Source organism: Pipistrellus kuhlii, unplaced genomic scaffold (assembly GCF_014108245.1).
Source record: "Pipistrellus kuhlii isolate mPipKuh1 unplaced genomic scaffold, mPipKuh1.p scaffold_m20_p_3, whole genome shotgun sequence".
In the NCBI taxonomy this organism is placed as follows: domain Eukaryota; kingdom Metazoa; phylum Chordata; class Mammalia; order Chiroptera; family Vespertilionidae; genus Pipistrellus; species Pipistrellus kuhlii.
In genome coordinates, this window is record NW_023425529.1 from 36595458 (window position 1) to 36619216 (window position 23759).

At 38.2% G+C, this 23759-nt stretch overlaps 1 protein-coding gene across 5 annotated transcripts in view; it reads right to left on the reverse strand.

The window, feature by feature from the left end:
* Window positions 1-23759, reverse strand: part of YAF2 (YY1 associated factor 2) — a 69245-nt gene that overhangs the window by 34625 nt on the left and 10861 nt on the right. The window contains exons 1-2 of one of the 5 annotated variants that reach the window (XR_006742823.1): window positions 15007-15141; window positions 14816-14913 (exon numbers count right to left, since the gene is read on the reverse strand). The exons of 1 other annotated variant lie outside the window; for it this stretch is intronic. Coding sequence is in view for 2 of the 4 variants with exons in the window: in XM_036459111.2 (XP_036315004.1) it covers window positions 15007-15139 (133 nt within the window). In the remaining 2 variants the exon portion in view is untranslated. Of the gene's footprint in view, window positions 1-14815; window positions 14914-15006; window positions 15142-19285; window positions 19538-23759 lie in introns of those variants that run through there. 3 more of the 5 variants (XM_036459109.2, XM_036459111.2, XR_004991632.2) reach the window with 3 other exon arrangements.

Sequence of the window (23759 nt, forward strand, 5' to 3'; positions counted from 1 at the left end):
ATATACGTATACATTGTAAAATGATTACCACAATCAAGCTAATTAACAAATCCATAAACTCTTATCTTTTTTGTATAAACTCATCCATTCAGTAAATTTTTAAATTTCTTTATTGATTAAGGTATCTCATATTTGTCTTCAACCCCCCATTCCAATCCCCCACCCCACCCCACTCATGCCACCACCACCCTATTGTCCTCAACTACTGGTTAGGCTCATATGTATGCACATAAGTCCTTTGGTTGATCTCTCCCTTTTATCCCCACCCTCCCTTTGAGGTCCAACAGTCTGACCCATGGCTCCTTATCTCTGTGTCTGTTCTTGTTCATCAGTCTATGTTGTTCACCATTTCCCCTAGATGAGTGAGATCATGTCCTACTGGAAATATACTTATAAGAATCAAAAATGAGACAAGCAATAATCGTTATGCTGAAAGGCATATGAATCAATCCATAGAGAGTTTCATTGCTGACATGTACACATAAGGAACTGTTTGACACTGAAATTCGGTCTCAGTAAATATTTATTAAATATATATTACTACCAGGTGACATGCTAAGCATGGGAATATAGCGAAGAAGAAAGAAAAATATCTAGTTTCACAAAGTCTATAATTTGTGAAATAAATTAAAACTAAGCTTCCTTTATGTTTCTGATTATATATTACTACAATATTATAAATCAGTAACACTAAAACATTTTTTGATGTAATATAGTCATTCATTCACTCAACAGACATATACTAAGTACAACCTATGTACCATATCTTATTCTACAGGTATATAGAAGTATTGCCTCATGGAGCACACATGGATTCTAGAAAAGATAGGCAATCAAACATATCCTATATAATAAAGAGGAAATATGCACATTGACCCTCACATCCTTGCATAAGATGGTCACCCCCATGTGGTCAACGATGGCCACCACAAGACTGCCAGCACGGAAGGGCAGTTGGGGGTGACCAGGCCAGCAGGGGAGGGCAGTTGGGAGTGACTAAGCTTGCAGGGGAGTGCAACTGGGAGTTACCAGGCCAACGGGAGGGCAGTTAGGGGCAATCAGACCGGCAGGGGAGCAGTTAGGCATCGATCAGGCTGGCAGGGGAGTGGTTAGGAGGCAATCAGGCAGGCAGGCAGGCAAGTGGTTGGGAGCCAGCAGTCCCGGATTAGGCCTGTGGGATCAAGCCTAAACCAGCAGTCAGATATCCCTCGAGGGATCCCAGATTGGAAAGGGTGCAGGCTGGGCTGAGGGACAGCCTCTCACCCCCCCTCCGAGAGGGCCCCCCCCCCCATGCACGAATTTCATGTACTGGGCCTCTTACATCTGTATGAAGCAGGGTCTGGGAAGAGAGAATTACACAGAAGAGCTATTTTTCTACAGAGAAATCAAGGAAGCTCTTCTGATGAGGTTATATTTAGAGCCCTAAATGAAGTGAAGGAATAAGCCATGCAGGTATCTAGATGTAAAAGGTTCCAGGACCAACTGCAAAGGCCCTGGGGCAAAAAGATGGCATGTTCAAGGACAGTAAGGTGACCAAAATGTCTGACTGCAATGAGTGAAAGAGAAAAGGCAATGAAGAGGAAACCAAGAGCCAGATCATGTAAGGTCTTGCTTTCATACAATGGGGAAAATTTTGGAATTCTACTATGCTAAGCAGAATGAGAAACTCAATAGAATGGGAAAGTTCTGAGCAAGAGAATAAGATCTAACTAAAATTAAAATTAAAATTACCTGGCTGCCCTACTACAATAGAATGGTATAGCTCCAGAACCCTGCCAAGACCAAATACTCGTGCAAATGTGGAGCAACACAAGTTCTTATTCATTTCTGGTGAGAATGCAAAATGGTGATGGATGAATAAACTGTGATACATCCAGACAATTATTATTCAGCACTTAAAAAAAAAAAAAAAAAAGAGCTATCAAGCCATCAAAAGGGATGGAAGATTCTAAAATGCCTAAGTAAAAAAAGCCAATCTGAAAAAGCTACATTCTAATTATATCCAGATTACATTCTGAACAAGGCAAAACTATAGATAATAAAAAGATCAATGGTACCAAGGGCTGGGTTGGAAGGAAGGATTAATAGGCACAGCACTAAAGCTTTTTAGGGTAGTAAAACTATCTTTTATGATACTATAATTGTGGATACATATCATTATATTAATATATTTGTCCAAACCCACAGAATGTATATCACCAAGAGTGAAACCTAATGTAAATTATGGACTTTGGGGGATAATGATATGTCAATATAGGTGAATCAATTATAACAAATGTACCACTTGGGTGGGGAAGCTATGCAAGTGTGGGGGCAGGAGTTATATGGGAATTTGTGATCTACAAGACAAAACTTTGAGACATGAAGATATATAATTAAATTCTGGTTCTACTACTGAATAGCTTCTGTTCCTATGTACACCACTTAACCATTCTAGATTCTGCTTTCTTGGTAAAAGAATTATTATAATAATAGTCATTCTACAAAAGGGTTTGTGAAGATCAGGAAAAAAAAAAAGAGCTTCAGAAATTTAAAAAAAAAAAATGGCCTGGCTGCTATTTAGAAACCAGATGGTATAGGAACAGAAACCAATTAGGAACTTACTATAATAGGCAGGCAGGAGATGATGGTGGCTTATATTGATATTAAGATAGCAACAATAGAGGGTAGAAAAGGTGGTATAACCCTAAACATATCTGGAAGTACATCATGCAGGATTTATAGATGAACAGAAAGTAGAGTGTGAGAGGGAAAAGACAGAGTGTGTCATCAAGAGAAGAAGAGAAATTAGGGGACAGAAATATAAGTTCAATTTCACATATGTCAAATATGAGATACCTAGTAAACAAACGAATGGAGTTGCCTAAATAATTGCCTAACAACTCACATGTAAAGAAATAAAAGATGTTCATGCCATGCTTATTGAAAACACTCATTGTTTTTTAGCCACATCATAAACATAAATACAGTGAATATCAAGATCGCATACACTCTAATATTAGTTAAAATAGTATATCAACAGGTAACTATAACGGACATGGTTTCACTATTCCTTTGTTTACACTTTAGTGGAGAAAAAGGAAATATACTCAAGCAATTAAAATATATTAAAAAGTTATTATGGTAGAAGTCTGAAATTGAGAATGAAGTTTAGGTAGAGATAAAAGCTTCTAGCTAGATGTCTTAGTTTTCAATAAATGAGGGAGAATATACAGAAAAGTAGTAGAAGTTTTGACTTATGGACGAATATAATCAACAGATTAATTATTTTAGCTAGCAATATACCATAAGTAAAGCATAGGTTACTGGCAAATAATACCTTATGAATGAAATTGTGACATTAGATGTAACTTCAATTAAAAGTAAAATATATAAAATTATGGCAGGTGCTAAAATGGCCGTATCTAAAAAATATTACCAGAACTTAAAGGAATAATAGCTAAGTAGATATTGAAATAAGAACCCCACCACCAAAAATAAATAAATCTCAGAATAGCCCCCAAGTTAAAGTCTAAAGGATAAACAGAGCTGGAAGAGTAACAGAACATTCCATACAATAGAGCCACATAAGCAAAGACTCAGAATTATGAATTATTATAAGAGATTATAGAAAGTAGTCAGCCATTTATGAAATATTAACTATACACCTATTTTGTGACAGGCCCTGGGAATCAAAGATGAAAAAGACACCCTTTAAAAGTCTACTGAATAGTTCTGGCAAGAGTGGCTCAGTGGTTGAGTATCGACCTATGAACCAGAAGGTCATGGTTTGATCCCAGTCAGGGCACATGCCCAGGGTTTGGGGCTTGCTCCCTAGTAGGGAGAATGCAGGAGACAGCTGATTGATGATTCTCTCTCATCACTGATGTTTCTCTCTCTCCCTCCCCTTTCTCTCTGAAATTAAAAAAAAAAAAGTCTATTAAATAGGATGGAGAGGAGACTGTCAGAAGTTGTTTGTATTAAGTGTTAAGACTGGTTTAAATTCAGGAAATTATAAAAATACTGGTAGGAAGATCCTGTGGAAGTTGGGAAGGCTTTCTGATGGATGTGACATCTATTATAAATTAAGACATTAAAAGGAATTAACCAAACTTTTGTTGGGATGAGGTAGCAGTGGGGACAGAGAATGGGGAGGAAAGGCAAACTATCATCCACAGATTGGGGGGTGTGTGTGTGTGTCTGTGTGTGCGGCACGAGCAAGCAAAGATCAGAAACAATAGAACACACAATACCAGTAGGTGAATGGTAGATATGGCTGGGATATAACTTTACTGCGGTGAATGGCAAGAGCTAAGGCTGGAGAAAAAAAGAGGAACCAAACCACAAAAAATGTCTAAGCCATTTTAAAGAATATAGCCCTTACCTAAAGATGTCCTCTTGGCCATATTAAAAGGTTTATATCAAAGAAAAGTTTAGAGTAATGAGGGGCCAGATTATCTACAACAGGGCTTGCAAGCTTAATTATCTACAGACCAGGTAATTAATAAAAATAGGTAGAGGACCAGGTACTTACTAGACAAATCCAGGAGACAACAGAAAATGATAAGAACTATGGAGAGTAAAAGTCCATTCTAAATGGGGCAAGTTGTTGCAATGAACAATATGACTAAGTGTTGCTAAACCTTCCAATTAATAAAAAGAAGCTGGAAATTGAAATTAAAAAAAAAAATAACCTGCATTTTAAAAAATGGTAATTCGAATTGTTTGAAACATGATGCAGATCAACAGTAAGGAGACCAAACAAAACAAGACTAAGAATCAAACAAGCAGTCATCAGTTTCCACCTCCACAACAGCACTAAGGAGCAGCAAGCCTGGCTTCTGGCTCACAGATCCCCAGGGGGATCAGGCCTAAGCTAGCAGGTGGACATCCCCCAAGGAGTCCCAGACTGCGGAGGGCACAGGCCAAACTAAGAAATCCTGCCCCCCCAGTGCAGGACTTTCATGTACCAGGCCTCTAGTGTGTGTGTGTGTGTGTGTGTACGTACCGTTTCCCCGAAAATAAGACAGTGTCTTATATTAATTTTTGCTCCCAAAGATGTGCTAGGTCTTATTTTCAGGGGATGCCTTATTTTCCATGAAGAAGAATACGGTTCACATTTATTGTTAAATGAAAATAAAGGAAATTTATTACCTGTATACGGTACGGTAGTACGGTGGTTGTCAATACAAACCAGACAAACAGTGAATTCTACAGTATCAAGAATTTACTCATTTATTCAGTGACAATCATGTCATCATCTTCTGGAACATCATCATAACAATCCAATTCCTGAATTTCCTGTTGAATTTCTTGTGACTCCATTTCTTTCAGAATCAGTGGACCAAATCTCTCATGTTTAGCCTAGGGGGGGCCTTATTTTCGGGGGGATGCCTTATATTTCACTCAGAAGGAAACCTGTAAGTCTTATTTTCAGAGAAACACGGTACGTATGTATGTATGTATGTGTGTGTGTGTGTGTGTGTGTGTGTGTGTGTGTGTGTGTATATATATATATATATATATATATATAGTGCAAAGTGTCCTCTCAGGAGTTCAATGGGAGATCGGGAGTTTGATTGCTTGCCATGATATGCGCTGACCTCCAGGGAGCAGTGTGGAATGAAGGAAGGCACCAGTTGGCAGCCAGAAGGCCCCAATGGGCCCTGACTGCTGGCCAGACCTAGGGACTCTACCTGTGCATGCATTTTATACACTGGGCCTCTAGTTTTGTATCTTATTTATCCCCAACTCCTATCCCTGATAGACATGTAGACTCTTTTTCCAAATAAATCTCCCTATGAAAATCTTGCTGGGAAAATGTACAAGTTTCCCAAGACTAATATCTTGAACAATAATTGCTGGATACTAGGGTAAGCACATTTTTAACTTTGTAACACTTACTCCATCTTGAGCTCTGCAATCTAATAGTGAAAATTTATGGCTCATAAATTTTTAACTGCAATTCCTGCAAATGAGACTAAGCATCTTCTCAGTTCATTAGCCATTCCAATTTCCAGTTTCCTCTACTATGAGTTTCTTTAATAACCATTGTTCGTTTTATTTATATTTGCATCATCTGTCTTATTCTTTTGATCTTTATAATTATGGACACAAATCCACTGGATATTACAGACACTGCACATATCTCCCAGTTGTGCTACATATCTTTTTGTTTGGTTTATGATGTCGTTTATTAAACCTCAGTTTTTCTTTTTGAGGTACTCAAATTCTTTATCCTTGATGGTTCAATCTTTTCTTGACTTGTTAAAGAAGGCCTTGCATATTTTTCTATATGTTCCTGTTTTAAATTTTTTTTCCTGTTCAGTGCTTAAATTAACTTTATTTCTGTATATGGTTTGAGATCTAGTCCCTTCCTTCATATGAAAAACCAATTCACTGGTTCACGCTCTTTCCCTCCTGATAGAAAATGCCATTTCTAGCAATTATCAACTTTAAATACATATGGATCCATTTCTTAACTGTTTATTAAACTGTCTTTTCCTGTATTAAGACTATACTATAATACTTTAAATACCATGTTTTTATTTAACTTGTTTACTAAGATATAATTTACAGAGGGTATACAAATGCTGTATACATCTTGATTTTTAAATGTCTATCCAAACCAATATATTAGCACTTCTCCAGAATGTTCCCTCATACTCTTTGGCAATCAGTACCATATTTTTAAGAAAACTATTATTCCTATCTCTATCACCATTTATTAATTCAATCTGCTTTTGAGCTTCCTGTAAAAGAAATTATTCAATAGGTAATCTTTTGTTTCTCTTTTTCTTTGCTCAGCATTAAATTTGGGAAATTCATCCCATTTTGTATGCAGCAATTCAATCTTTATCACAGCTATGTAGTATTTCATTCTAAATACAATATATTTAAAAATCAGTTTTGATATCCACAGGAGAAGTCCTTATTCTTTTTCTTCTTTCAGAACTCTCAGCAATTCTTGTGTCTGTATCTTTGTATATGAAGATCATTTTCCACACACAAAAAATTCTATGGGGATTTTTGTCTGAAACTACATATAAATCACAGAGATGTAATTTTAAAGCAATATTTATACTTCTCCCCCATAACTATAGTATATCCTACCTTTTATTCATGTCTAACTTTATGTCCTTCAATAAAACTTGGGGTACTTTATAGAATTTGCTGTAACAGAAGTAATTTTTTATTTTCTGATTGGCTATTGCCAAATGGAATGTTGATCTTGTATCCAGTAACATTTAAGTCCCTTATTAAAGTCAGTTGACTTTTAGCTGAAACCGGTTTGGCTCAGTGGATAGAGCGTCAGTCTGCAGACTGAAAGGTCCCAGGTTCGATTCTGGTCAAGGGCATATACATTGGTTGCGGGCACATCCCCAGTGGGGGATGTGCAGGAGGCAGATGGTCAATGTTCCTCTCTCATCGATGTTTCTAGCTCTCTATCCCTATCCTTTCCTCTCTGTAAAAAATCAATAAAATATATTAAAAATTAAAATAAAAATAAAGTCAGTTAAATATTTTTCTAGTCATTTGTTCATCCCCTTTTTCTTCCTCTAATCCTTTTGAATTTTTTTCTTAACTTACCAGTACAGGTTTATGTGTCTTATTCTCAACTTTCATGAGAATATTTGTAAAGTTTCACCATTAAGCATGATGCTTGCTGTTTGAAAGACACTCTTTACTGGAAGAAAAAAGTTCAGTTATCTTCATGGTTTAAGGGTTACTTTAAAAAGTCAATAATATTGATTTTTATCATATATTTTCTCTAGACCTTTCAAGATTTTTTTCCCTAAGTCTTATAATAAGGGTTACTTTAAAAAGTCAATAATATTGATTTTTATCATATATTTTCTCTAGACCTTTCAAGATTTTTTCCCTAAGTCTTATAAATTACATTGATGGTTTATAAACATTGAACTATCCTTATATTCTTATAATTATAATTTTTATGTCTCTATTCATAAATTAGATTAAATATAAACTTTCCCTTGTATATTCTTTCCAATTTAGGTTTCAGGGCTAAAAGTCTAATAAATGATCAAGGTAGCATTCCACTTTTTTTCTTCTATTATCTGGGTCAGTTTGTATAAAATTGGTATTGCCCTGGCCAGTGTGACTCAATTGGTTGAGAGAGATCCCAGGCAACAAGAGGTCTCGAGTTTCAGTTCCCAATAAGGGCACACGCCCAGGTTTTAGGTTCAATCGCCAATTAGAGGGCTGGCAGGAAGCAGCCAATCGATGTTTTTCACATTGATGTTTCTCTCCCTCTCCCTTCCTCTCGCTGTAAAACCAATAAAAATAAATAAAAGTGGGATTATCTGTTCCACAAAAGTGTACTTTAAATAATAATAAACTCATATGAAAACTATTCCTTCTGGCACAAATTGTATAGTTACAGAATAGTCAGGGGACATACAATACAGCATAGGGAATATAGTCCATAATACTGTAATAATACCTAATGTATCAGATGGATACAAGATTTATAAGGATAATCAGTTAGCAAGTTAAATAATGTCTAATTACTGGGCTGTACACCTGAAGCTAATATAATATTGTATGTCAGCTGTAATTTAAAGTTAAAAATTAAAGTTAAAAAACCCTATTCCTTCTGAAATCACTTCACATTTCTGAGAATGGCTATAGTCAGACTCATAATGAAAATGTTGGTGAGGATGTGAAAAAAATTGGGGCCGTCATACAAGGCTGGTAGGAAAGCAATCCAGCAGCTCCTCATAAAGTTAAACATCAAGTCACCATATAACCTAGCAATTCCACTTCCACATATATACTCAAGAGAAATGAAAACATATGTCCACATAAAAACTTGTACACACTGCTGATAATAGGAAAAGTGGAGGAAATAATACAAATATCCATCAATTGATGACTGGATAAACAAAATGTGGTATACCTGTACAATGAAATATTACTTGGCCATAGAAAGGAATGAAGTGTATTGGTATATGATACAACATAGTTAGACCTTAAAAATAAGTGAAAGACGTGAACCACAAAAGGCCATCTATTAAAGATTCCATTTATATGAAATGTCCAGACAAGACAAATCTACTCTCAGAATAGAGCAGATTAGTGGTTGCCTAACACTGATTTGTGGAGAATTGGGATTGAGTGCTAATAGGTACAGAGTTTCTTTCTGGGGTGATGAAAATATTCTAAAATTGACTATGGTAATGATTGCACAACTGTAAAATACTAGGAACTATTGAATTGTACATTTTAAATAGGTAAATGGTATGGTTTGTAAATTATAGCTTAATAAACTTGCTATTTTAAAATATTCCTCTTGCAGAAATTTATTACAGTTTCAATTTCTTAAATGGTTTTTATTTTCCTTGGATTTTCTTTTTCTTGTACAATTTTAGAATTATTTCTTCCCCTAGAAAACAGACCATTTCATCTGTTTTAAAAAATTTATATACATATACATTAAGTGATTTCCTGTGATCTTTAAAATTACAATTGTAGTTGTAATTATATTTTTATATGCAGTTGCCTTGTAATTATATTTTTAAATATTATTTATAATTACATTCCACTTCTAAATTTTATTACTTGTCATCTTTTTCCTGTTGAGTATTTTCAGAACTTAATCAACTGAAAAGAAACAGTTTTAATTTGAATAAACATCACTATTATTTTTATTATTGACTGGAGACCCAGTGCACGGATTCGTGCATTCGTGGGGCCCCTCGGACTGGCCTGTGGGGATCAGGCCGAAACCAGCTCTCCAACATTCCTCAGAGGGTCCCAGATCATAAGAGGGCCCAGGCCAGGCCGAGGGACCCCCACCGGTGCACAATCAGGGCTGGGGAGGGACTGTAGGAGGGCTCCAAGGCATGTCCTGCCCATATCACTCAGCCCCAATCAGCAAGCTAACCTACCAGTCAGAGCATCTGCCCCCTGGAGGTCAGTGCACGTCATAGCAACTGGTCAAACAACAGTCAGATACTTAGCATATTAGATTTTTATTACATAGGATTATAGTCTATCTTATCTAATTCTATATTTTCATTTCCTCTCCCTTCTTTTTTTGGCTTTACTTTCTCCTTTTTGTTGTTGAATATCTGATACAATTATTTTCTTTCAATCTAATACATGCATTTAAGGGCATAAATTTACACTTAAAGCCCCACTTTTCTTGCATTCCTCAAGTTTTGGTACAATGTTTTGTTGTAATTAAGTTCTAATTATTTCATAATTTCCACTCTTTAATTCTTGAAAAGTTCTGAGTCATTTTTTCTTCAAAGTTGCTTCTCTACCATGGTATCCTTTTTTCTGCTAATATACTTTTAGGTGAAATGTTCTTTGAAAAGTTCTCCATTGTACAACTCTTCTTTAATGTAAAAAATTTTTTTTCTTAAAAGTTCTCTTGATTGGCATTTTATCTACCAAAAGTTATCCCACTGTGTCTACCTGCATCAAAGCATAGAAAGAACAAGTTCCATTATTCCCATTTTAGAATTAGAGGAACTGAATCACAGTAAAGTTCTTTAACAAAAAAAAAAAAAAATATATATATATATATATATATATATATATATATATATATATATATTGATTTCAGAGAGGAAGGGAAAGGGAGAAAGAGTTAGAAACATCAATGATGAGAAAGAATCACTGATTGGCTGCCTCCTGCACACCCTGCACTGGGGATAGAGCATATTCACCAATTGGCTGGTGGGCGTGGCTTGTGGGCATAGCAAAGGTACAGTCAATTTGCATGTTTTTCTTTTATTAGGAAGGACTAGAAGCCCGATGCATGAATTTGTGCACAGGTGGGGTCAAGATGGCCCACGCCGATGGGGGCCAACTGGGCCAGGCCAGCAAGTAGTAGGGAACTCGAGAGGGGGGCAGTTGGGGCCAGGGCCAGCCTGCACCCTCTCCAATCCGGGACCCTCAAGGGATGCCCGTTTAGGCCTGATCCTGGTGTAGTCGAACATCCCTTTCACAATCTAGGACTGCTGGCTTCCAACCGCTAGCCTACCTGCCTGCATGATTGCCCATAACCGCTTCTGCCTGGCAGCCTGAACACCCCTAACCACTCCCCTGCCAGCTTGATCGATACCTAACTGCTCCCCTACCGGCCCAATCGCCCCTAACTCTCCTCCCATGTCGGCCTGGTCACCTCTAATTGCCCTCTTCAGCCAACCTGGATGCCCCTAATTGTCCTCTCCTATAGGCCTGGTCACCCCCAACTTCCCTCCCCTGTGGGCCCGGTAACCCCTAACTGTCCTCCCTTGTCAGCCTGGGTGCCCCTAACTGCCTTCCCCTGCAGGCCTGGTCCCCCCCAACTGTCCTCCCCTGCAGGCCTGGTCCCCCCCAACTGTCCTCCCCTGCAGGCCTGATCACCCCCAACTACCTTCCCCTGCAGGCCTGGTCCCCCACAACTGTCCTCCCCTGCAGGCCTGATCACCCCCAACTGCCTTCCCCTGCAGGCCTGGTCCCCCCCAACTGTCTTCCCTGCATGCCTGATCACCCCCAACTGCATTCCCCTGCAGGCCTGGTCCCCCCCCCCAACTGTCCTCCCCTTCAGGCCTGGTCACTCCCAACTGCCCTCCTCTGCTGGCCTGGTCACTCCTAATTGCCCTCCCCTGCAGGCCTGATTGCCCCCAACTGCCCTCTCTTGCAGGCCTGATACCTCCCAACTACCTTCCGCTGCGGTCATCTTGTGGTGGCCATCTTGTGTCCACATGGGGGTGGCCATCTTTGACCACGTGGGGGCAGCCATCTTGTGTGTTGGAATGATGGTCAATTTCCATATACCTCTTTTATTAGATAGGACTAGAGGCCCAGTGCACAAAATTCTTGCAAAGGTAGGGTCTTTCAGCCTGGCTGAAAATCAGGGACAATCTGTGGGGCAACTGGCAGGGCGATCAGGTGGCCCCTGCTGGCACCTGCCTTGGCCAGCCTGGTGCCATCTGCTTGCTGGCCCCACCAACCACCGGTCACCTACCTCTGTGGGAGGTGACCAGCAGGGCAATCGGGGGGGAAGGGGGGAAATACCACTGGCACCCACCTTGGATAGCCTGGGGCTTGTGGGTTGGGGGCAGCTCCTGTGTTGAGCATCTGCCCTGGTGGTCAGTGGGTGTCATAGCGAGTGGTCATTCTGCCATTCAGATGATTTGTATATTTGGCTTTTATTATATAAGAAGATACCTACACACACCACACCCAAATACCCAAATTTTATTTTCTGAGCACATTCCTAAACCTATTGTGATACTTCAATTATAAATATTTCAGTATAGACCTCTAATGATGAATAAGGGCATTCTAAATATAACTATCATACCATTATCAAACCAAAGAAACCATGCAATTAAATAGTGTCTTACATGGATGTGCGTAAGCAGACTCAAAACAAGCAATGAAGTCATCTGACTTTTGTTCTTTATCTTTGCTTGTCTAATGGACCTGAAATGGTTCTCTAGTGAATTATTTAGAAGTGACACTCAATCTGTCAAGGAACATTTCCTTCCTCAATGACCTTGAAAACAGATTTCACTTACTTCATCATCAAAATTAAGCAACAACCTTCTAAAATTTTTAAGTCAACCCTCAAAAAATCAAGTACACTGAATTTCCAGTTTGTTTTCTAACACTTCACAAAGTCTTAAAGTAAAGCCAATCAATTTAACTTTCAAAACTATACATTCCTTGTAATGTTCCATAGGAGAACTTTATATTGTACTAAACAATAATTTCACTATACTGGTGTTTTTTTTAAATATATTTTATTGATTTTTCAGAGAGGAAGAGAGAGGGATAGAGAGTTAGAAACATCGATGAGAGAGAATCATCGATCAGCTGCCTCTCGCACACCCGCTACTGGGGATGCGCCCGAAACCAAGGTACATGCCCTTGACCGGAATCGAACCCAGAACCTTTCAGTCCCCAGGCCAACGCTCTATCCACTGAGCCAAACGGTCCCAGCTATACTAGTTTTATAGGGGGAAAAAAACTATTGTTCTTAAGAAAAACAAACAGCATTGATAAGCCAAGTAAACCTGTCTATAAATGAAAAAAAACAAAACATGTTAAGTATAGTTGTGAAATTAGATTTTTTTTAAAACACATGATTTTTTCAGTGGATATAATTTAATCTCAGTCACTGATGTTAGGGACTAAATAAGATAAAGAACAGCCAAAACCGGTTTGACTCAGTGGATAGAGGGTCGGCCTGTGGACTGAAGAGTCCCGGGTTCCACTTCGGTCAAGGGCATGTACCTTGGTTGCGGGCTCATCCCCAGTGTGGGGTGTGCAGGAGGCAGCTGATCAATGTTTCTCTCTCATCGATGTTTCTAACTCTCTATCCCACTCTTCCTCTCTGTAAAACAATATAAAATAAATAAAGAAAGAAAGAACAATAAAATCCTATCCTTGATGCCCTGGCCTTGGCCAGGGCACTCAGAAAAGACAACCAATGGATATTCTCTCCCACACTGTATTTGTGTGTGTGTGTGTCTTTTTCTCCCCTTTCCTCTCTCTTTAAAAATTAATGAGCATATCCTTGGGGAAGACTTAAAGAAAAGACCATGCAAGTCAGTTTAAGAGGTTTATTTCTAAAGAAACAGCAATATAACCTGAAGCTAATATTTAAAAGCTAAACTGTATCATACAAATAAGAATTATACCTATAATCACCGAAGTGTTTAAGATCAATCTATAATTAAATAGCTAATAAGAAGAGTGTTTACTATATACTACTAGGCACTGTCCTAAATATATTCCACGAATTCAATCCTCAGAGCAATCTCATGTTTTTACTCACTCACACAAAAGTGACAGAGAGGTACTAGCATAAAATATGACCTCGGCCTTAAAGTAGAGAATAGTAGAATGAAAGAATATTTATGACCTCGGCCTTGAAGTAGAGAATAGTAGAATGAAAGAAGGCCATTTCAAGAAAATGGAAAAGCAGAAACCAAAATATAAATACGACAAGTGTCCAGATAAGACCAAACAAAAGTTCCAAATTGCAGAAATTAGACTGGATAAATAGAATAGGATTGGATTATGAGAGGCCTTACATACCTAGCAAATTATGACAATTTTACAAAATAGCAAGAGCAAGCAAGCACCACTACAGGTTCTTATGTGCTAAAAGTGCCCTTTTAGAAATGAAAGCCTGGTAATGACTGAGAGAGAAATGAGAAACTCACAATTTCTAACATTTACATGCCAGCTCAATAAATTATCTTGTGCCTGAGAAACCAGAGAGCACACACTGAACCAACTGCACCACCCTTCTTATCAATAAGTCCATAAACAATAAACAAGAAAATGGTAAAAAATAATTGCAGAATGCCCTGAATTATTTTCCCAATATACCTTCAGTGAAGTTAAAAGGTACAACTAAACTATATCAGTAGGAAGTACTAATCAAATTATATGACTATTTTTGCTGTTCAGTACTAAGTCAAAACAATTTTGCCAAAGCATAAATTTTACAGTGTTTAGTGTTTATTCAATAAAAGCTACGTCACAAACAAATGAATTAACATAATATTTCAACACAAAGAGTCTTTGTATTGCTTTAGAACTATTATACTATTTACTGAGGTAGTAAACTAATTTTTATAAACAGCCATTATGTAAATGATACACTTTGAAATTAATGTCACATTTATCCATACACTACTTAAGAACTAGGTGTTTATTATCCATACAATAAATTCTATAATCTACATCAAGCTTACAAAAAGACTCTATGGCAAACAACTTCCTTTCTTTGTAATTAAATGAGCTTCTAAAGAGAAGAAATGTGAGAAAAACATCTCAAGCTTGAAAAAACTAGCTTACTTACCAGTAACTTGAGTTATCCTATTGGGTCTTTTCCCTCACAGATCCACCTCTCTTGCCCTTCTGTCCAGCATGAGTCTTCCTGATGGACAGCCACTGGAACTGAGGGGGCATGCAGTACAGATGTATATGTAAGAAAGTTGGGGGGAGGGGATTTGGAAGATGCTAGAGACATGCTTCAGTGCACTTGCTTACCTTCCTGAAATTGGAAATTTCAACGGTTCCTTGGTCCTCGAGGCATTCACAATAACTTCATAGAATGTGGATCTGTGGAGATTACCCAATAGGAGAACTCCAGTTACTGGTAAGTGGTCCAGCTTTTTCTTCTCTATCAGAGTAAGAAAATTATTTCATTTTATTTGAGATTATTAATACATACAGAACTACAGAGAAAGGGTTATACATTCACCAGATAACTACATATACATGCACCAAAGCAAATACAGAAACTATCTGCTAACTACAATGTCAACAATAACTTCTGACATTAGAAACACAAGCCGCCAAAAAAAAAATATTTGAATGGTTTCATTTGTAAAGTTCCACTATAATGGCAGTTATGTTTTAATATACAAATATATCAGTTACCACACTATTCCATTTCACTGAAACAATACCATCATTTTTAATATTAGTACAAGGATAATTAGTTGATCAAAATCTGTCATTCCCTAACTAGCCATTTCATTAACATTCACTGAATTTTGGTTTTGAGGCCACTACAGTGGATTAACAATACATAGGCTTCAAATAAAAAGCATCAACACAATTCCCATTCAGCACTCAATAAGTCTTTAATCATTTGACACCTACAACAAATCAACCACACACACATATAAAAGTATGTCAGGCCATGGACAAATAACAACACTGATTTTAATTTAGTTGTACAGAGTAATAAGGTAATATTTTTTATTAACTGTTATTCTTAAAATAATTGCCTAAAAATGGACGTCATTGAAAAAATCTGTTTCTAACAAAAGGAAAAAAGATCTATTAAACAGAACTTTATCTTTAAGCTCACATTAATAATCCTATTACCTTAACTGAATACATATTGATCAGGTACCTGTTAATTTTAATGTGATACAGCAGTGATGACTTTGTAAACACCAATTCTTGTTGAAGATACAAAGAGATGTTTCAATAATACACCTCCCTTTTACGATTATGTTAATAAATAACTATCCCTGGGGGAGATAAAAGATCAACCGAAGGACTTGTATACATGCATATAAGTACAACCAATGGACACAAAACTCTGGGGAGGGAGGGTATGTATGGGGGGACGGTCAATGTTAAAATATGTACACAGATAATAATTTAATAATAAATAAATATCCCCCCTACCCTCAAGAAATTTTGGTTTCATGGTTCTTCATTCTATGAAAACAAATTAAAGATAATATATCTTTTTTCCTTTGTTTTAATCATAAACAGGATAAAATTGTATGTAAAATAGTTATTCAACAAAAAATTAAAATGTAATTTTAATAAATATCTTACATTCCTATCTTGTTATAAAATATTATATTTCATAAAGGCTAACAGCAAATCCTTGGTGGGGGCCAGAGATTCTTCATTTCCTTTTTGTCTTTTTAATCTTTATTATTGAGATTACAGATATCCCTTTTTCCTCCCCTAGTTCCCCACCACCCAGCTCCCACCCCACCCCAGGCCCTCAACACTCTATTGTCTGTGTCTATAGGTACTGCACACAAGCATATAAGATCTTTGTCTAATCTTTTCCTGCACTCTCCCACACCCCCTTCCCTCTGAGAATAGTCAGTCTGTTCCATTTCCATGCCCCTAATTCCATTCCACTCACCAGTTTATTCTTTTCATCAGATTGCTGTTCAAATTTTAGATTCACTTGTAGCTATATATTTGTTGTCACTTTGTTATTATTTATCTTTACCTTTTTCTTTTTCTTCCTCTTCTTAAAGAATACCCTTCAGCATTTCATATAATACTGGCCTGGTGGTGATGAACTCCTTTAGCTTATTCTTATCTGTGAAGCTCTTTATCAATTCTAAATGACAGATTTGCTGGGTAGAGTATTCTTGGTTGTAGGTTCTTGCTACTCATTGCTTTGAATATTTTTGGCCACTCCGTTCTGGCCTACACAATTTCTATTAAAAATCATCTGACAGTCATATGTGTACTTCCTTATAGATAACTATTTTTTTTCTTGCTGCTTTTAAGATTCTCTCTTTGTCTTTTGCTCTTGGCATTTTAATTAGGATGTGTCTTGGTGTGGTCCTCTTTGGATTCCTCTTGTTTGGGGTTCTCTGCGCTTCCTGGACTTGTAAGTCTATTTCTTTCACCAGATAGGGGAAGTTTTCTGTCATTATTTCTTCAAATAGGTTTTCAGTATCTTGCTCTCTCTTCTCTGGCACCCCCATTATTTAGATGTTGGTATGCTTGAAATTGTCCCAGAGGCTCCTTACACTATCTTCATATTTTTGGATTCTTTTTTCTTTTTGCTCTTCTGGTTGGGTGTTTCTTGCTCCTCATATCTCACATCACTGACTTGATTCTTGGGATCCTATAATCTATTGTTGAATCCCTGTATATTATTCTTTATTTCAGTCAGTGTATACTTAATTTCTGACTGGTCCTTTTCCCTTTCTTTTTTGGGGGGGAGCATTCTCACTAAGATCCTTGAAGGTCTCACTAAGTTCCTCAGAGAATTTGAGAAGATTCTTGAGTAACTTTATAATTGGTGGTTTTGAACTCTATATTCAGTAGTTTGTTTTCTTCCATTCATTTCATTTGTTACATGTTTGTCTCCACATTTTGGCTGCTTCCCTGTGTTTGTTTCTATGTACTGGGTAGCTGCTAAGTCTCCTTGAGTTGACAGAGTGGCCTTGTGTAGTAGAGGTCCTAGGCTCAGCCTCCCCAGTCACCTGAGGTGGACACTCTTGGTGCACCCCTTAGTGGGCTGTGTTCAGTCTTGTTGTATTATAGATGAACTTTGATTGATGTTGGTATCATTGGGGAGAATTGACATCCAGGCCAATCGGCTGTAGGGACCAGCTGTGACTTCAGGGGGAGAGCTGCTATGCAGGAGACACCCCTATGTGGCAGGACTTGCTTCAGTGGGGCTTTGGTGCCCACTGAGTCTGTCCTTTGAGTGTGTCACTTTTGGATGTGAAAAGTTGTAATCTGCTATAGTCTCACACTTACCATTGGGTACACTGGCTCTTGGATCTCCGAGGTGCAAAGTCAGCCACTACTTGGGGCCACTCAGCAGGAACTTCAGAGAGATCAACAGATTCCTCCTCTTTGTATGGGGTTTGAAAGTGCCCAAATAAGGCCCAGTAGTGAAGCAAGGCAGGCTGATGCTGGTGCCAGCCTTAGGCTTTTTATTAATAGCTTTGGGGCTCCCTGACCCAGCTGCAGCTTGACAGGTTTTAGGCTAAGAAATGACAGGCTATCATATGCAAAAGCTGCTGCAAACAGCTTGGTTGGGGTTGTAAACTGGGTAAGGCAGGGTCTCAGGGCATCTCCAGGGTGGAACAAACAAATATCTGCCAGTCAGCCCTATACCAGAGAGGTCCCAGCACAGGAACAATGACTACTGAGAGTACCTCCATCTGGAAGAAAGCCACCCCCTCGTTCCTGCCCTGAAGCCAGACAGTCCAGTTTCTCCCCGTATTTGTCTGGGTCCCTCAGAGCTCGCACTAGAACTCAAAGCAAGTGGGAGCTTGTAAATTCAGTTTGCAGTGCTGGCCTTTTAATAGGAGTAGCTTGGTTTCTAGCAGTCTGTGTGTCACTCACCTCCAATCCAGACTGATTTTTACAGGCCATAGTTCTTTACTGCCCATAAAGACTTCTTTCCCCAGCTGAGACCCTGGGCTGGGTGTATGGTGTGGGACTGGGACTCGCTGCTCCTCCAGGCAGCCTCCAAAGAGATGATCTCCCTCCCAATTAAAAAAGCAGCACACTCAGGTGCCAGACCAGCCCGTCCCATGCCTCCACACCTCCTACCAGTCTCAGTGTTCTTTCTTCTTTATCTCTCTAGTTGTAGTACTTCCACTTACCAGCTTTCCTGCGGTTCTGGATGACAGTTGTTCTGTATTATAGCTGTAATTTTTATGTGATTGTGGGAGGCAGCAAATGCAGGCATTTACCTATGCCACCATCTTGGTTCTCTCTTCTTTTTTTTATGTTTTATTCATTTTAGAGGGAGAGGAAGGGAGGAGAGATAGAAACATTGATCACACCTCCTACTGGAGAAAAAGTCCTCAACCTGTACATATGCCCTGAACTGGAATCTAACTGGTAACCTCTTAGGACTTGGGATGATGCTCAATCAACGGAATCACAGTGGCCAGGGCAAAAATCTTCATTTCTAAAGGACACCAGGTGATACCAATACCACTGTTCTTTGGACCAACTTCAATAGCAAGGGTCTACAGAACAATATGTCCCAACATGTTCTGGTCAAGTAAGGTTGAGAACACTCAAATAAAACAAGTTGTTCTTCTAAGAAACTTTTATTCAATTCTATGAAGATTACATACAATATTTTCAAACTTTGACTTCTTATTTTCAAAGAGCATTCCCTAGGATTAGTGTCTGTGAAACATACTGGAGCACAGAGGGTCAGGCAAGTTGAAAGCAGTCATGGAAAGTCAGAGAAGGCCACCAATTTGGAATTCTCCTCCTTTCCCCATTCTTCCAAATAGATACCTCAACTTGCACTTTTAAATGCTAATATCTATGTGTAAAAAGACAGAAAAAAAACACATTAAACACAACAAAATAGAGCTTTCTTTGGCTGGAGATATTATAACTAGGGGCCCAGTGCACGGCTTCATGCACCTTGAAAGGAACTGTGGGCTGTGTGGCTGCAGTGAGCACAGGGGTAGATCTCGGCCCATCTTGCATGCTCCTGCCCAGCTCCTCACACCATGGCCCCTGAGTCCCACCTGCCACTCCCACATGCTGATGGTGCAGGCCCGACTCGCACTGCTGACAGCACAGAGAAATTGGGGCCCGCGCCCGAGAAGTGGGATTGGCAACGTCAGCAAGTTCAAGTGGCAGCTGCTTCCCCGATCGCCCCTCAGAAGCAAAGGGGAGGTGGAGAAGCCCTCAGGGGTGATTGGCGGGCAGCAGCCACTCACACCAATAGCGACCAGTTGTTCGGTTGCTCATTTGTTCCACAGTTCGGTCTATTTGCATATTAGCCTTTTATTATACAGGATGGTGGGCATTCTTATTTTCCTCCTTATACTTCTTCATTCTTTTAGTATCTTCAGTGAGCATGTAATACTTTTGTCATCAGAGAGTTGTTATCTTAAGAAAAAAAAGCTACCCACCATACTCACTTTTATTTATATTCACATTTGAATGGATGAATTACTTTATTCAGATTACTTTATTGAGCAGAAAAGATTTTCTGGGAAAGCTACTAGAGAAGAAAATAAAGGAATCAGAACATTTTTTAAAATTTTTTTTAATTAAGTTTAGATAAAGAGGAAGGGAAAGGAGAGATAGAAACATTGATTCAAAAGAAACATTGATTGGCTGCCTCCTGCATGCCTCCTACTGGGTATCAAGCCCCCAACATTTGCCCTGATCAGGAAAGGAATCATGTTCATGGGTTGATGCTCAATGACTGAGTCACACCAGCAAGGCAGGAATCAGAACAATTTAGAATGTAGGCTAGAAATGAACATTGGTGAGGAGATTTGGGGCTTTAGAGAAACAAAAGATAAATAGCAAAAAGGGATGGGAAAAGACAAAAAAAGACCAAAACAACTTTGCCTACTCTGCAGATGCACCTAGAACAGTAAAAACTACAATATTTATCATACATGCACACTCATATATACACATATAATCAAATTTGTTATTAATTATATTACTAGTGATCCTTATTTTTTATATCACACATAAAAGGGGAAATAATATTTACTGGAATTGTTCTCCTAAGAAATATTATGATATCAAAGAAGATAAGATACACAGCACAATAAATGCTACTATAAGACATCAAAATGAAGTTTAATATTTGTACTTCAACTACACTAAGCCTATCAACAATAAAATGGTCAGATAATTGTGAATAAAATGTTAGCTGACAATAAAAATGAATGAAAACATACATATTTGTTAACACAGAAAATAACTGATAGTACTTTGTTCTTCATTAATTATAATGCTAGCCCAAATTTTAATATAAGTTCTTATTATATTAGTTATAAGTAATAGGTTTAGTGTTACAAGTTATCAAGTTGTACAACACTAGATCTAGATATAATAAAATTTATAATAAATCCTTATGAAATTAACTTGCCAGCAAATTTAAATGCTATCATGGCTAGGTAATAAAAAGAACTGGAAAGGCAAATACTTGAATGTGACACTAACTAGTTACTGACCTCAAACAAATCACAATCTTTCCAGCCTTGTTTCTTACCTGTCAAAAGAATGCTAAGCTAGAGCCATGAGTTCCAACAAATAGAAAAGACCAAACCCAGTAGATTGCTACATGTTGCCGGGCAGTTCTCTAAGTACCACAATAAGATCCTCCAAAATGAGCTGAAAATCCTAACCAAAGAAGGTTTGCAAACAATAGTGGCCTCAACCCACTTCAAAAGTTTTAATGCAAACATCTCTATCTAAAACCTCTCAGGATCTTTCCTCTGAAGACTATCTTATCCCTTTACCATTAAGGTTTCAAGGAATAAAAACTAGCCTGTCTCAAGAAATGACTAAACATTATGAAAGCTCTTGAAAAGTTCCCTCCAGCTCTGAAATTCTCTCAATCTCTCTCCATACTCCCCTCAAAGAACTTATATAGATACATACGAGAGGCCCAGTGCACGAAATTAGTACATGGGGTGTGTGTGTGTGTGTGTGTGTGTGTTTGTGTGTCTGTGTGTGTCCCTTGGCCCAGCATGCATCCTCTCCAATCTGGATCCCTCGAGGGATGTTCGACTGCCCATTTGGCCCAATCCAGGTGCAGTTGGACATCCCTTTCACAATCCAGGACTCCTGGCTCCCAACAGCTCACCTGCCTGCCTGCCTGATTGCCTCTAACCACTTCTGCCTGTCAGCCTGATCATCTCTAACTGCTTCTGCCTACCAGCCTGATCAACCCCTAACCATTCTCCTGGCAACCTGATCGATGCCTAAATGCTCCCCTGCAGTGAGGAGATTTTGGGCCTACAGTGAGCCTGATTGCCTCTAACTGCCCTCCCCTGCTGGCCTGGTCATTTCCAACTGCCCTTCCCTGCTGGCCTCATAGCCTACAACTGCCCTCCCCTGCTGGCCTGATAGCCCACAACTGCCCTCCCCTATTGGCCATCTTGTGGTGTCCATCTTGTGTCCACATGGGGGCAGCCATCTTTGACCACAATGGGACAGCCATCTTGTGTTGGAGTGACGGTCAATTTGCATATTACTCTTTTATTAGATAGGATATGCATAAACAATGGACACAAACAATAGTGTGATGAAGGACTGAGGGAGGCAAGGGTTAGGAGGATGGAGGTAAAGGGGGAGTAAATATTATATTGAAGGACATCTGTAATACTGGCAACAATTAAATTAAATTAAATGGGGGGATAGAGACTTTTAACAAACATGAAAGTCAATAAACAAAGACATTGTAGGTATTCAATATTTATTAAATGAATAATTTACAAAGTCATTATGACATTTTTATGCACTTGTAATACCAGTAAAAATTACAACCTATAAAAGATGAATATTTAAGGTCAATATGTCTTTCAAAACAGAACAAAAACTAAATTAAATCCTTGAGTAAAACTTAATACTCCAGAGAATGCTAATCTTTCTACCAAAGTATGCTGGCCCTGTATCTAATATTGAAGGAAAGAGGAATAAGCAAAGAAACCTTTTATCTGAACAGGATTGTTTTATAAACCTGCTTATCAGAGATGAAAAAGTGAAAAGATCAATCAGTCAAAACATCGTAATTCTCAATCTGGGTTCTATAACTAAACTGTGATGAGATGACCATCCACCTTTCCTCCACATAGGGTGGTTTGATGAGCAAATGGAAGGATATATAGGAAAGAATTCTGAATACAGTACAGCACTACATGAATAAAATGTAAAGATATTGCTTTTACTGAATTCCTACCCCCACCCCCAGAAATCACCAATAGTACATAAAAATTAATTTGGCAATAATAAATTATATTCTTTAGCATTTTTTATTGATTTTTTTTTTTTTTTAAGAAAGAAGGGAGAGAGAAAAACAATAATGTGATAGACAAACATCAATTGGTTGCCTCCTATATGTGCCCCAAAAACTAAACCCAAAACCTGGGGATGTGCCCTGACTGGGAATCGAACCCACGACCTTTTGGTGCCAGGGACAAAGCTCCAACCAACTGAGCCACACTAGCCAGGGCCATATATTATATGCTTACAAATACATACTTAAGAATAATGGCTACCATTGAGTGAGCATTTACTATGTAAAAGCCACTGTGTAGAGAGCTTTACACAAAGTAATTTGTTAAAACTTCTCAGCAATGCTTTTTAAAGAAAAACAAAAAAACCTGAGAAGCATTGCCAATATAACCAATAACATAGCTGAAGAAAAACAGATTAAATTTAATAATTTAGTCCTATTATGAAATTATTTTATTCTCAAAGAAGGTGGTTCAGGGATGAGTAAATAGTAAATATATTTAAATTTAACAGTCTATAACATCCTATGTAAATTTGTCATCGGCAAATAATCATTTTAGTCTTCTGAAATCCTCAATTATGTAACTATTATTTTAAAAACAGTAATCTCTTTTAAAAACATACACATCTACACATACACACACACACACACGTACAAAGAGAAAGAAAAGGTTTTACCTAGCAGCTTCATTTGGCTAAAATTTCTTGAGACCGATAACCCATCAAATTAGAAATTGGCCATGATGTTAAAGCATATTTTAGCTTAAGTG